This window comes from Pseudopipra pipra, chromosome 7, assembly GCF_036250125.1.
Source record: "Pseudopipra pipra isolate bDixPip1 chromosome 7, bDixPip1.hap1, whole genome shotgun sequence".
In the NCBI taxonomy this organism is placed as follows: domain Eukaryota; kingdom Metazoa; phylum Chordata; class Aves; order Passeriformes; family Pipridae; genus Pseudopipra; species Pseudopipra pipra.
This window is the reverse complement of record NC_087555.1, coordinates 16,196,951-16,211,125: the sequence shown is the minus strand read 5'-3', so window position 1 is coordinate 16,211,125 and position 14,175 is coordinate 16,196,951. Positions and strand designations below refer to the sequence as shown.

The 14,175-nt window shown below is 38.7% G+C and overlaps 1 protein-coding gene across 1 annotated transcript in view; it reads right to left on the bottom strand.

Annotated features, from left to right (window-relative positions):
• Positions 1–14,175, bottom strand: part of TTN (titin) — a 244,337-nt gene that overhangs the window by 45,864 nt on the left and 184,298 nt on the right. The window contains exons 264-285 of the mRNA XM_064660725.1: positions 11,208–14,174; positions 10,788–11,108; positions 10,391–10,675; positions 9,885–10,184; positions 9,262–9,564; positions 7,931–8,206; positions 7,516–7,815; positions 7,123–7,425; positions 6,588–6,887; positions 6,175–6,462; positions 5,786–6,082; positions 5,394–5,696; positions 4,995–5,300; positions 3,925–4,212; positions 3,530–3,820; positions 3,136–3,423; positions 2,376–2,966; positions 2,177–2,281; positions 1,495–1,692; positions 1,114–1,410; positions 403–990; positions 8–310 (exon numbers count right to left, since the gene is read on the bottom strand). Coding sequence (XP_064516795.1) covers positions 8–310; positions 403–990; positions 1,114–1,410; positions 1,495–1,692; positions 2,177–2,281; positions 2,376–2,966; positions 3,136–3,423; positions 3,530–3,820; positions 3,925–4,212; positions 4,995–5,300; positions 5,394–5,696; positions 5,786–6,082; positions 6,175–6,462; positions 6,588–6,887; positions 7,123–7,425; positions 7,516–7,815; positions 7,931–8,206; positions 9,262–9,564; positions 9,885–10,184; positions 10,391–10,675; positions 10,788–11,108; positions 11,208–14,174 — 9,498 coding nt within the window. The remainder of the gene's footprint in view (positions 1–7; positions 311–402; positions 991–1,113; positions 1,411–1,494; positions 1,693–2,176; positions 2,282–2,375; positions 2,967–3,135; positions 3,424–3,529; positions 3,821–3,924; positions 4,213–4,994; positions 5,301–5,393; positions 5,697–5,785; positions 6,083–6,174; positions 6,463–6,587; positions 6,888–7,122; positions 7,426–7,515; positions 7,816–7,930; positions 8,207–9,261; positions 9,565–9,884; positions 10,185–10,390; positions 10,676–10,787; positions 11,109–11,207; position 14,175) is intronic.

The window sequence follows — 14,175 nt, the reverse complement described above, 5'->3', positions numbered from 1 at the left end:
TACTAACATGCAACATCTTTGCATAGGACTGAGTTTGAAGTGTCACTTGGTGGTCCAACTCCTGCTCTGTTTTCTGCACTGACACGGAATTCATATTCATTTCCTTCCAGAAGACCAGTTACTTTGCATCTAAGATCTGAAACTGGTTTCTTTGTTGCTCTAACCCATCTTAAACCTTTCTTTTCTCTCCGCTCCACATGGTAACCTGTGATTTCACTTCCACCATCATCAACTGGCCTTTTCCAGGTAACTGTGGCAGTATTTTTAGTCACATTTGTTACTTCTGGTTTACCAGGAGGGCCCGGAGGACCTGTTAAGGAAGAAAAATTACAATTAAACCAAAAATCAAATCTTTAGAGATTAATAAAAACTCACTGGAACCTCTTAGCTTATTCTACTTACCAAATCTATCCACCATTTTAACTGGTTCTGATTGTACTGGTTCACCCTTGCCATATTGATTTACTGCTGAGACACGGAAAACATATTCATTTCCTTGAATGAGCTTGCTAACAACATGCCTACAGGTTTCAATATTTTCAGCAACCAATGTCCAGAGCAGTCGACTAGTTTCTCTCTTTTCAAGAACATATGATTTGACTGGTGATCCACCATCTTCTGCAGGAGGTGACCATGTAAGAGTTGCTTTTTCTGCTGAAACATTGCTGATCTCAATAGGCCCCGGCGGTCCTGGTATATCTAAAACTTTCACTTGTACACTCTCCTGCTTAGTGCCAAAAGGATTGGTTGCAGTGATTGTGTATTCTCCAGAATCTTTTCTGGCTGCATATTTGACAGTTAGAGTAGAAGAAGTTGGTTTGGTTTCAATGTGCACAAGCTCTGAAGGTCTAAAATCTTTTCCAGCTTTTGACCACGCTGAAGTTGGAGGTGGTTTGCCACGGATACTAATAGCAGACAGTGTAATGGTGTCTCCTGCTTTTACTGTTAAACCTTCTTTCAAAGGAGGATCCAGAACAATTGTTGGTGCCTCTGTCAAAAAAAAACAGACAAAAAAATCCTGATTGTTAGAACAAGAACACAGGGGGAAATAAAGAGGAGATTTGGTATTAATTATTCAAATAAAATTCTACCTATTCAATGCCATCTACATACCATACTCATCCTTGCATATTATGGTTCCTGTGGATTCAGATGGAGGACTGATAGCTCCAGCTGTGTTCTTTGCTCTGATTCTGAATTCGTATTTGGAGCCTTCAATAAGGTCAGTTACAGTAAATGCACAGTCAGGAACATTCACATGATTAGCTTTTGTCCAAGTCTTTTTGGGTAAATCACGCTTTTCAACAATATAGCCAGTTAATTTATGTCCACCATCATATTTTGGTTCTGTCCAAATGAGTGTTACTGAGTTCCTGGTTACATTGATAACTTCAGGTTTCCCAGGGGGATCTAGAAGAAAAAATAATAAATAGTGGTCAAATGAAAGTTATTTCAAATTTCAGAATTTTCCTTTTTATTCTGCTGATGACTTACCAATAGGATCAAGTGCCACAACTGGTTCAGATGGAAGACTTGGTTTACCTACTCCAGCCATATTGATTGCCATTACTCTGAATTCATATTCCAGACCTTCAGTTAACCCTGTCACTCTGAAATCTTTCATTCTTATTGGTGTTGTATTTGCTCTCTTCCACAGAAGACTATTCCTTTCTTTAACTTCAATGTGATAACCTAGAAGATAAATGATGAGATGAAAATATGGGGGAGGTTTCTAGAAATCTTAATTTCTCATGGCATTGTGAAACATTGTATGTTACATAGGCATTGTGCAAGAGGAGCACTGAAAACCAGATTAAGAAATGGATGTGGACACACATGACAGATGTATGTAATTGCAATGACAAGATGTTTGTAAATGCAAATTGCTAATTTTATGGACCCAAGTATTGTCACATATAGTTCTTTTGTTAGATGTTTTACCTCTGAGCAAAAATATTGTTCCTCAGGTAGTATTTTCACGATGTTTAATTTTTTTAATCATATTGAAAAAGCAGGAAGCAAAACAGTGAAATCAATCAATTGATCAATCAATCGATCGATCAATCAATCACTCACTCAATTCAAAGCATAAACACCTGATAGTTTTATCTTACCCTTTGACAGAGAGAAAGAACTGTTAAGAACTTAAATACTAGGGATGCTTTTGGGGATGTACCTGTGATTGGTGATCCTCCAGTTCTTCTGGGATCAGTCCAAGTTAAAGCTACAGACTCATGCTGAACAGCAACAATGTTGGGGGGTGGAGGAGCATCTGGCACATCTAAACAGTATTTAAAAAATGCAGTTATCATTAAAAATTAATATCGCCCCTTTAACACTTTTTTCCAATTTCATAAATTATAATGGATACTTACCAAATGGATGTTTTGCAATGACAGGGTCAGATTTAAGACCTTCACCTACTCCATATTTATTTTCAGCCCTGATCCTGAATGTATATTCATTTCCTTCATGAAGTCTTGTAACTCTAAAAGTGGTTTTCTGGACTGCAGAGGCACAAGTCACCCACTTGTTGTTTACATTATCTCTCTTCTCTAGAACATAGTTAGTGATTTCTGAACCACCATCATCTTTTGGAGGGCCCCACTTTAAGGTTATGGCATCAGCTGTGACTTCTTCAAATTTCACTGGACCTGTTGGTATGCCAGGTTTGCCAACAACTTTCACAAAAATAGTGCCTTCCTTGCTGCCAACAACATTCTTCAGAGTTATTGTGTATTTTCCAGCATCAGCTTTCTGGCAGTCATGTACTACAAGAGTGGTGTTAACTGCTGTAGATTCAAATGCAACTCTTCCACTCTCAGTAAGTGCCTGGTCTTCATCCTTCTTCCAAGTTACAGTTGGGACAGGCTTGCCTTTCATAGGGATTTTAAGACGGAAATTGCTACCTTCTTTAGCAATATAGCACAAATCAGGTAGATCTCTTAAGTCAAGTTCAGGTGCCACTGTAAAAAATAAAGGAAACCAGTTATTCAACAATGCATAAACTTTGTGGTAAAATTAAGATCTGTTTTAAAGGTGTCTGATTTGTATGTCTGCATAGCAATGATAGTACATATAAAATAAATATAATTTGGGTAAGTGAAGCATTGAAATAATGATCTTGCTTCTCACCAACATCATCTCTTGCTACAATTGTGAGCTCTGATGGAGTTCCATATCCAGCATCATTCTGGGCTCTCACTCTGAAAGTGTATTCCTGTCCTTCTTTTAGGTCTCTCATTGAAAAATGGAGGTTCTTTCCCCGCATGACTTCTTGCCATTTATCTTCACCAACCAGGACCTCAACAACATATGCAATAATACGGCTTCCACCATCACTGATAGGTTTTTTCCATACCAAATTGCATGATGATTTTGTTACAGCTGAAGCTTTTAGATCCACAACTGGCCCAGGTGTTTCTAGAAGGAAGAAAATCATACTAAGTGTCCAGTCAAGCTAAAAATAAACATTATTTGAATAAAAAAATGAATAAAAAAATAGGTGAAGTGGATCCATTTTTCCTACCAGAAGCTTTAACAGCATCACGAGTTTCACAGGGATCACCAATACCATATTCGTTTTCAGCAAAAACTCTGAAGAAGTAAGATTTGCCTTCTTCTAAGTTAGTTATCCTGTAGCTTGTCTTTGGACATTCTGTTGTTACTGTGGACCATGATTTTCTTTCTGCATCACGTTTTTCAACAACATAATTTTTGATTGGACTGCCCCCATCTATTAGAGGAGGTTCCCATGTAATGTAGGCAGAATCCTTAGATGCTTCCTTTACAATCAGGTTAACTGGAGGGCCTGGAGTATCTGCATAAACACAAGACCGCCATATTTGATATAGTAATAAAATTTTAAAAAATCAGTTAAAAAGTCAACAAATATATTATAATGGGGAAAACCCTGAGACTTACCAAGTACTTTTACAACAATGGTGTACTCCTTTTTGCCACAGCTGTTCTCTAGACTGAGGACATATTTTCCAGCATCATATTTATTTACATTTTCACAACGCAGGAAGGTATCAAAATCAGTTGACTTGATATCTAATCCTTGTCTATCTCTTAGGTTGGCACCCACTTTAGACCATGTAATTTTTGGAGGTGGACGTCCTCTTACTGGCACATAAAGTCTCATTGTGACTCCAGCACGCAACACAAGGACTTTCCTTAGTTCTGCATCAAGTTCTCCTTCGGGTGGAACTGTGTGTTTAACAAAAAAACATAAAATTAAAGCATCATCTTTAAAGCTATCACCAAAGTTACTGTTACAGAAAGTCCCTCTTTACTGGCTTTTCACTAGATAAACCAACTTCTCATGCCTGTGATAATGTTAGTAAGAGTCCTGACTCCTGTTTGAAGGTAACTTGCAAATTTGGCATTTTTTGCACTGATTTCACTTCCTTTTTTTCCTGCCTTTTCCACCATTTATGTTAGAAAGTCTTCTAGTTTTTTTGGAACTCAAAGGAATTTCAAAGCCTCCTGGACTCTACTGCTTTTCTTGAACCAAGACAGTTCTGTGAACCAATGCTTTGGTACATACAGCAAAATGCATACAAAACCCAGCATGGCTTTTAAGGAGTAAATGTCATACAATCAAATACTGTGTCACATAGCTGCTTAGAATAGTAATCTTGGCTTCAAATTATTCAGAAGACCTGAAGATGACTGAAAGTTTTAAGAATAGAAAAGAGATCTTAAAAGTTTAATTTTAGAATTAGAGAAAGAAAGATATCTTGATGAACCCAAATAGGAGGCAGAAGGCTATAAAGCATACAAATAAAAAAACCCAGACACTAGCCAAATTCTACTCTGTTCCTAACTGCCCTGTGCTCTTCCAAATTAGCTGCTTTTAGCCTGCATTTTTTGAGTAATAACGTTCCAAATTAATCTGCGCCCGTGATCTGTGACAAACTCTGTCTTTGGAACTCATCCCATGAATTAAAGTAAAAGTCAACTAGGTAACTGGGTTTCAGTGAACATACTTAAAATGTCTTTGGCAGTGTGTTTATCAGGAACATCACTTGGGTCACTGTATCCAATCTTATTGACAGCATAAACACGGAACTGGTACTCTGTATCTTCCATCAGTCCTGTTACCACAAATTGTGTAGCCTGTAAATTCTTTGGTACATTGCATCTGACCCAGTTGTCTGTGTCAGCTCTTTTTGATTCCACTAGATAACCAATAATAGGGCTTCCTCCATCATATGCTGGTTTGCTCCATGACAGGCTTATTGAGTTACGAGTAGTATCAACCACTTTCGGGAAAGCAGGTGGGCCAGGAGGATCTGAGAATTAAAATAGCATAAAGTTATTGTACCAAATGCTGTATGATAGTATTTGAAAATAATAATGGAAAATATCTGAGACTTTAAGCTTACATTGAGGATCACGAGCATACACTGCTTTAGATGGTGCGCTAGGCTTGCCAGGTCCAGCTTTATTCAATGCTATCACCCGGTACTCATATTCTGTTCCTTCTTGGAGTCCAGTAGCTTTAACAGTTCTTTCAATGACAGGCTTTCTGTTTACCTTTGTCCAGTTCAGAGCCTTAGTTTCACGCTTCTCGAGGATATAACCAGTTATTGGGGATCCACCATCATCAGCTGGTGGCTTCCAGCTAACAGTCATAAAGTCTTTCGTTACATTGCTAATTACTGGTGGATCACAAGGTCCGGGTACATCTGTGGAGATTTATTTGAAAATTACGTTCACATTCATAAGTGCACACAAAAAAACAGTGACTAATGAAACTATCCCACAAAGCACTTACCATATGGATTCTTAGCAACTGCTGGTTCAGTCAAGATAGGGTCTCCAACACCGTATTTGTTTTCAGCACAAATGCGGAACTGGTACTCATGTCCTTCTATTAGTTTCTCCACTGTGCAGCTTGTAATGGGTACATTGGCACTGACCTGGGCCCAGTTCGGTCTGCTTGTTTCACGCTTGTCTACAATGTAGTTAGTAATTTCTGAACCTCCATCTTCCAGAGGAGGTTCCCAAGAAAGCATTGCACGATCTGCATACATGTGTTTGATTTTGACAGAAGCTGGTGGACCAGGCTTATCTAGAACAATTAACATCACATTATTATAGCTCTATCTCTTGCTATATAATTCAATCATTAAAGTATTTGTTAATTGACAGTCTTTAGCTTACCAAGTACTTTAAGCCTAATGGTTGCTGACTTTGATCCACTTGCATTTTCAGCAGTAATAGTGTAGTCTCCTGTTTGCTTCCTGTTAACACTGAACAACTCAACTGTAGCAAGATTTCTCTTAGTAGTGATCTTAACACCTTCAGATGGCTTTAAAACTTCTCCTTCTTTCTTCCAGGTGATTGTTGGCATCGGCTTGCCATATACATTTGCCTCCAGACGCACATTAGTTCCAGCTTTTACTGTAAGCTGTGATTGCATAGACAGATCCAACTCTATTCTGGGAGGAACTGAAAGGAAACAGTCTAAGGGTTAATCAATGTATTAAGAGATAAACATCTCATTCTTGACATGAGATTTAGTTCAACATGCACAGACTCTTATCAGAGTTATCAAATGCTTTTACATTCCTTACCATTTTCTGGATGAATGGTCACTGGATCAGAAGGTTCTGAAGGTGGGCTGATGTTAACTGCTGTCTTGGCAATTGCTCTAAATTGATACTGAGCATTTTCTTCCAAACCAGTAGCAGTGTACTCTTCTAGGGGTATTTGATGTGGAGTTGTATTGCACCGAACCCACTTATCACCAGGTAATTTGCAAGCTTCCACAAAGTAGCCAATTAGTTTGCTACCACCATCATGCTTTGGTCTTGTCCATACCAGTGATGCAGTACTCTTAGTGACATCAATAACTTCAGGTTTTCCAGGGGGATCTAAGGCAAATGAAAACATTTTGTAGTCTGTTTTTCCAAAAAAGAGCTAACATATTAAAAAATGGCTTTAATAATGCTGTATCCTACTTACTGCATACCCACACAGTGCACTCACAGTAAAGTCATAGTAAGCATGAAAATATAGACAAAAGGGCAAACTGAAGATCATAAAGAGTGGCAGATATATTGAAAATGAGCAGAGAAACAATAGTTTGTATTGGTATGTTTGGCTTACCAACTGGTGCTCTTGCTGTGACAAACTCAGTTGGTTTACTGGGTTTACTTGCTCCAGCTCTGTTCAATGCATAAATTCTGAAAGTATACTCAAGACCTTCGATGATCCCCACACAAGGGTATTCTGTGGAGCGCACAGCTGTATCATTAGCTTTCACCCACAGCAGACTGTTCCTTTCCTTGCGTTCAATGAGATAACCAGTAATTGGACTGCCTCCATCACTATCTGGCCTATCCCAAGCAACAAAAATGCAGTCCTTATTGACTTTGGTAATTCGTGCATTCTTTGGTTCACTAGGAACATCTAGAAAGAAATACAAAGATATATATCAACTATATGTTTTCTTACTAGAAAGATTAAATAGAGAAACACTGCTAACAAAAGCTAGCATACCAAATGGGAACCTTGCGATCATCTTGCCAGAAGCAAGCGGCTCAGAAATCCCAAAACGATTTTCAGCACGAACGCGGAACATATATTCCTCTCCAGGAATAAGTTTTCCAATTCTGCAGGTTGTCTTTGTGACAGAAGATAAAGCTGTTACCCAGTCTCCGCGGCTTACATCACATTTCTCAACTACATAGTTTGTAATGTTACTGCCACCATCTTCAAGAGGTATGTGCCATGAAAGAGTGCAAGCATCAGCATCAATTTCAGAAATATCAAATGGAGGCTGTGGTGGACCTGGCTTATCTGTACAAAAAAAGTAGATTAAGAAAAAAGGGATGAAAGGAAATGGCAACCACTGGAATATACTAAAACTAGCTTTGTATAAAGCTGGGTTGAAAAACAATCAAATGGAACATACCCATGACTGTCACTCTGATTTTCTGACTATCAGTACCAGAGCTATTCTCTGCAGTAAGAGTGTAAAAATCAGAATCTTTTCTAGTCACATCCTTAATGATAAGAACAGAAGACTTTTCTGCTTTATGCACAGCCAGGCGACTGGATGTAACTACTTCTTGATCTCCTTTCAACCATTTACAGACTGGCTGAGGTTTCCCATACACATGAGCTTCAATTCTCAGTTTCTTTCCAGCTTTAATGTGAACGTGATCAGGCATCAAAATCTTAGGTGGGACTGTAAAAAAAAAAAAAAATCAGACATGTAAATTAAATCACTGTGATATGTTAATTTACTTTTTCTTATTTTTTCATGTGAAACATTTCTGCTTCTCTCTCAAGAGGAATGACCAGTAGGAATGAACAGATAATTTTTAATTTAGGTTCCACTTATGGACAATTGCAGTTTCTGCAGGGGAAATATCTATTCCAGTCTTACTTTTACATTCTTGTACAGTTTACAAGAGAATACTTATGAGTTTGGATTGCCTTCATACACATTTATGTAGAGATTTGTGCACTATTAGTGCTTGAAATGTAATTCCTCTTTATATCTGGAACTTGTTGCTCACTTATTGCTGACTTTCTACAAGACAAACATTAAGGAGAAGAAAAGAAGTTGAAAGTTGAAGTTCTGAACCCAATCAACTTGCACAGTCAATCTTTTTGTATCTTTGAATTACTCTTCTACTTCTTCTTTTGCACAAAAGCTTTCAAATTTCTTCCAAAAGAAACATGACAGCTTGTTTGGTGTAGTTTTCTTCCTGCCATTGTTTTTCTTCCTGCCACATAGTTTTTCTGTGTCTCTGTCTTTCTCTTCCCATGTCACAATGCCCTTACCTCTAGGTCTCCTGTGCTTCAGGGACCCTGCCACTTTAAATAGGCCAACCTGTCCTCCCTGCCTTTTACTTTATATTCCCAATCAACTTCACAATATAAGCAACTTGTTTTCTCTTATATTAAAACAGGCGCCACTTTTTGCCCCATTTATCTCTAAAACTACCAGTCTGACTCTTTTTCTTTCATTTTAAGTTCATCAAAGGAATTTATTCTCCCTAATTCCTACTTTCTAGTTTCAACTGAAACCATACCTGAAGAATTATTTAATAATTCTGAATTAGTGGTTGTCTCATTCTTTCTGAGCTGTCAAAATATTCAGTACAGTAAACCTTCATCATCCAGATAACTTCATAAAGCATATGTCTTTCTGTGAGTTAAAGAACTATAATTTTTCCTCATTTTATTATTAAAGCAGTATATTGCAACATAGGTAGTATTTAAATTGCTACTTACTGAGTTGTTCTTTAATTTCAAATGCTCCTTCAGCTTGTATTGGCAAACTTACTCCTACAGCATTTCTAGCTGCCACTCTAAAGTTGTACTTCTTTCCCTCCTTCAGACCAGCTACAACAATTGAGAGATCTTTGACAACAGAATACTCTGTCCAGCGATCCGCTGGTTGGTCATCTTCTTTGTAGCTAACAATGTACCCATCAATTTTAGAGCCTCCATCACGCAGTGGTGGCAGCCAGCCTAAAGTAGCACTATTCTTTGTAATTTCAGTAACATCAAGTTTTCTTGGTGGATCAGGTTCACCTTTCAGGGCAAAAGAAAAAAAGCAACACATTAAACACTGAATTTCCAAGATTTTATGGCTCTTGAGTATTTGTTGAATTATCAGATGTTAGCCATGCTAATTCAACAAGGACAATATAGAAAAGAGCAGAATTCTTAATAATTGCAAAGGTACTATATTCATAGACCATATTATTTTAAAGGAATTGGTACATGAATATTTATGTTTATCATTGAGTAGTTAGTAGCACTGTCCAGTTTAGGAACAGTAGCTTTCAAGAAACACAAAATCTTATTAAAGTTAGCAAAAAAACATAAAATGTACATAAAGGCATACTTACTTAGAGGATCTGTTGCTAGAACAGGTTTTGGTATGTCACTTGGAACACCTGACCCATATTCATTGACTGCCGTCACTCTAAAATAATATTCATTTCCAGGCACAAGGTTTGCTATTTGGAAACTAGTTTTCTTTAGTTCTGCAGTGACTGTTGCCCAGGTCTTCCTGTCAGCCTCACGTTTCTGCAGGATGTAATGAGTCACGGGGCTACCCCCATCATTCTCTGGAGGTGCCCATGAAAGATGGCATGACATCTTGGTGACATCTGAAACCTTGAAGTCTGACACAGGTCCAGGAGTATCTATAAAGAAATTTCAATTTACGTTAGACTTCTCTTCTTGAAAAGTTGAAATTAAAGGGGGCTAACAGCTTTCTATATGGGGGGAGTTAGTGTTAGCTGATACAGTTATGCTCAAAAACTGTAGGATCTAGGGGTCATAAATATTCCTGCAATGAACATTCAATATAGTTATAAAATTGTCTAAAGATATTTGTCTCATTACTTACCCAGGACTCTGACATTCACAAATACAGCCTTTTCTCCAGCTGCATTAACAAGTGTCAATGAATATTTGCCTGAGTCATCACGTGTTGAATCGGGAATGACACAGAAGGCCATAGTGTCAACCAGATCAACTTGTCCTTTTCTGATGACATTATCAATACCCATTCTCCTCCAGGTGACTTTTGGTGCTGGGCGGCCCCTAACAATGGCAAAAAGTCTAATAGGGCATCCTGCCCTAACTGTGACTAACTTTCTCATGCTTGCATCCAACTCAATCTCAGGAGGCTCTGAAAGACAAAATTAAAGAAATAAAATGCAAAGTTTAGCATGTGAATAAAGTAAACCTAAAGCAAATAGAGGCTGGATGTAAACACTGATAAAGCGGATGGGAAAACTCACCAAGAATTTCTTTGGGAGACACAGCTTCTTTCAGTTCAGCTGGCCGACCAAGGCCAACCTGGTTTTGGGCAGAAACTCTGAACTCATATAATTGCTTCTCATCCAGGCTGGTGGCTGTAAATTCTGTGTGAATAACTTGGGCAGCAACATTACATCGTTTCCATCCTGCTTCAGGATCAGCACCCTCAACTTTTGGTCTCATTTCCACAACATATCCAATAATTGGAGCACCACCATCGTACACTGGTTTTCCCCAGCCAAGGGTTATGGAAGTCTTTGTGCTATCAACCACTCTCAAGTTTGTGGGAGGACCAGGTGGTTCTGAAAGACAGAAAAAATTACAAATAAGAACACAGCTGTACAATTTAGTCATCTATCATGTTACATTAAAAAAAATATAAAAATTCAATGGTATTATACCTATCGGGTCTTTGGCTACTACAGGTCTTGATGGCAAGCTTGGTTCTCCAAGTCCGACTTCATTTTCAGCACTGACACGGAACTGATATTCATGACCAGGGAAGAGATTAGTAACCTTCTTGCGTCTCTCTGGGATTGCAGTCTTAGTAACAGGAACCCATCTCAGTGATCGTTTCTCTTTCTTCTCTAAAATGTATCCTGTAATTGATTTGCCACCATCATATTCTGGTGGATTCCAAACTACAGTCATCTCTTCTTTGCTAACTCTTGTGACATCTGGAGGGTCAGGGCGTCCAGGTCTATCATATTTTGTTTTTGCAATAATTGGGTGTGTTTCTGTTGGTGGACCAGTGCCCATTTTATTCTCTGCACGCACTCTGAATATATATTCATTACCTTCAATGAGACGTGTCACTTTTGCATAGTTTGTTAGGACAGAAGAAGAGAATGTAGACCAAACCATACGCTTGCTTTCACATTTTTCCAGGATGTAGTTCTGTATTTCACAACCACCATCATCTTCTGGCGGGTCCCAAGTAACAGTACATCTATCACTTGAAATGTCAGTGACTTTTAAGTTTCTTACAGGACCAGGTTTATCCAAGACAATAACAGTAGCATATGCCACGAAGCTACCAGCTGTGTTAGTTGCAGTAATCACATATTTCCCACCATCACTACGCCTTGATTTTGGGAGAACAAACTTCGATGTGTCAGAAGTTGTTTCAATACTGATTCTTGGAGATCTGGTGAGATCTGTGGCATCTTTGTCTTTTGTCCATACAACTTCAGGCTGTGGTTTTCCTCTGACTCCAGCCTCAATTCTAATTGTGTCACCTGCTTTCACAGTTAAAACCCCACTCAACTTCAAGTCTAGCACTGGTTTCTGCAGATCTTCCTTCACAACAACTTCAGCTGTTTTCACCCAGCCACTTTCACCAGCCTCATTCTTGGTTTGAACTCGGAATTGGTAAGTCTTATTTTCCATACATCTATCTACCATGTAATGTGTTTCCTTAATGCTGCCTTTGTGAACCCTTTCCCATTCATCTGAATCTTTCAGTTTTCTCTCAACATGATAACTTAAATTGGGACTTCCACCATCATAATCTGGCCTTCTCCATTTCAGATATACAAATGTCTTCCCTTTCTCTGCAATGTGAAGATTTTCTGGCTCTCCAGGCTTGTCAATAGGATTGATGGCAAGGATGGGAGTCTTGGTCTCAATGCAAGGCCCTGGACCTATTTTGTTTTCTGCACAAACTCTGAAGAAGTATTCACGGTTCTCTACAAGATTTGCCTTTACTAATCGTTTAGTGACATCAGAGGAGACAATTGACCATCCCCTTTGATTTGGTTGACGGTACTCTACTATGTAATTTGTAATTTCAGAGCCACCATTATCCACTGGACTCTCCCAAGCAATCATACAAGAGTCTTTTGTGACATAGCTTATTTTCAGGTTCTGACATGGTCCAGGTCTGTCAAGTACATTAACAATAGCAAAAGCTTGAGCCTGTCCACAGCTGTTCTTAGCTGCTATTATATATTTGCCGTGATCAGATCTTTTGGCTTCTTTCACTTGCAGTTCAACATTCGGTAGATCATGGAGTATTTCAACATGCTTTTCTTGGACTAGTACTTTGCCATCTTTAGACCACGTTATTTCAGGATCTGGCCTGCCTTTTACCTTACCAGTAATACGTATTGTTTGACCTACTCGGACAGTAATTAAATCTCGACAGGTCACATCTAGGCTTATTTCTGGAGGAGAAAGGATATCCTTTGCAAGTACAGTTTCTGCCAGTTCTCTTGGTTCTCCCTCTCCCACAATGTTGACAGCTTTTATTCGGAACTTATACTCATTTCCTTCTATTAATCCAGGTACTCTGAAAGCACATTGTCTAATGAGTTCATCCTTATTAATCCTATTCCACTGTGTAGTTCCAGTTTTCTGACATTCCACAATGTATCCCAGAATTGGGCTGCCACCATCTTTGAGTGGCTTTGTCCACACAAGATCAGCTGTTTCTTTAGTTTTGTCTTTTAATTTTGGATTTATAGGTGGTCCAGGAGGAGTGATTGGGCGTGATGCTTTTATTGGATCAGAGCTTGGAGATGGTTTGCTTAAACCCACCATGTTTTCTGCAAAAACTCTGAATTCGTATGTGTTGCCTTCAAAAAGACCAGTGACTCTGTATTTCATATCAAGTATAGGTGTCTTATTGACACGCACCCATTTACCAGATGCTTCCCGACGTTCAAGTATATAACCAGTTATTGGAGTTCCACCATCAGATTTTGGTAGGGTCCAAGACACTGTTGCAGCATTTTCTGTAATATCATAAACAGTTGGTTTACCAGGTGGGGATGGTGGATCAAACATATATTTAGCAACTGTTGGTTCTGAATCAAGGGGTGCACCAATGCCTATCTTATTTTCTGCACGAACACGGAAAATATATTCACAGCCTTTCTGCAGTCGTGGAACCTTAATTTTTGTGTGACTTGTTCCAGAGCTAACCACTCCCCAAGTTTCTTTCTTTGATTGACGCTTCTCAACAATATAATTAATTATAGGACTCCCACCATCATCTTTAGGAGGGCGCCAAGAAATAACCATGTATTCTGGTGTTACTTCAAGAATATTAATAGGACCAGTTGGTGGGCCAGGAACGTCCAAAACTGTAAGGTGTAGAGCCACAGTTTTGCTGCCAGCTGCATTAGATACTGTGAGTAGATATTCTCCTGTATCTTTTCTTACACAGTCTTTAATAGTAAGCACGGTTGAATAATTGTCAGTCTCAATCTTGTATTTGCCATCTGGTTTAATTTCAGTGTCATCAGTAACCCATTTTGCAGTGGGAACTGGCACACCTCTCATAATTGCTGGAAGTCGCACTGTGGTTCCAGCTTTAACAACAAGACCTTCAATTAACTTCACATCTAGTTCCACAGATGGAGGTAC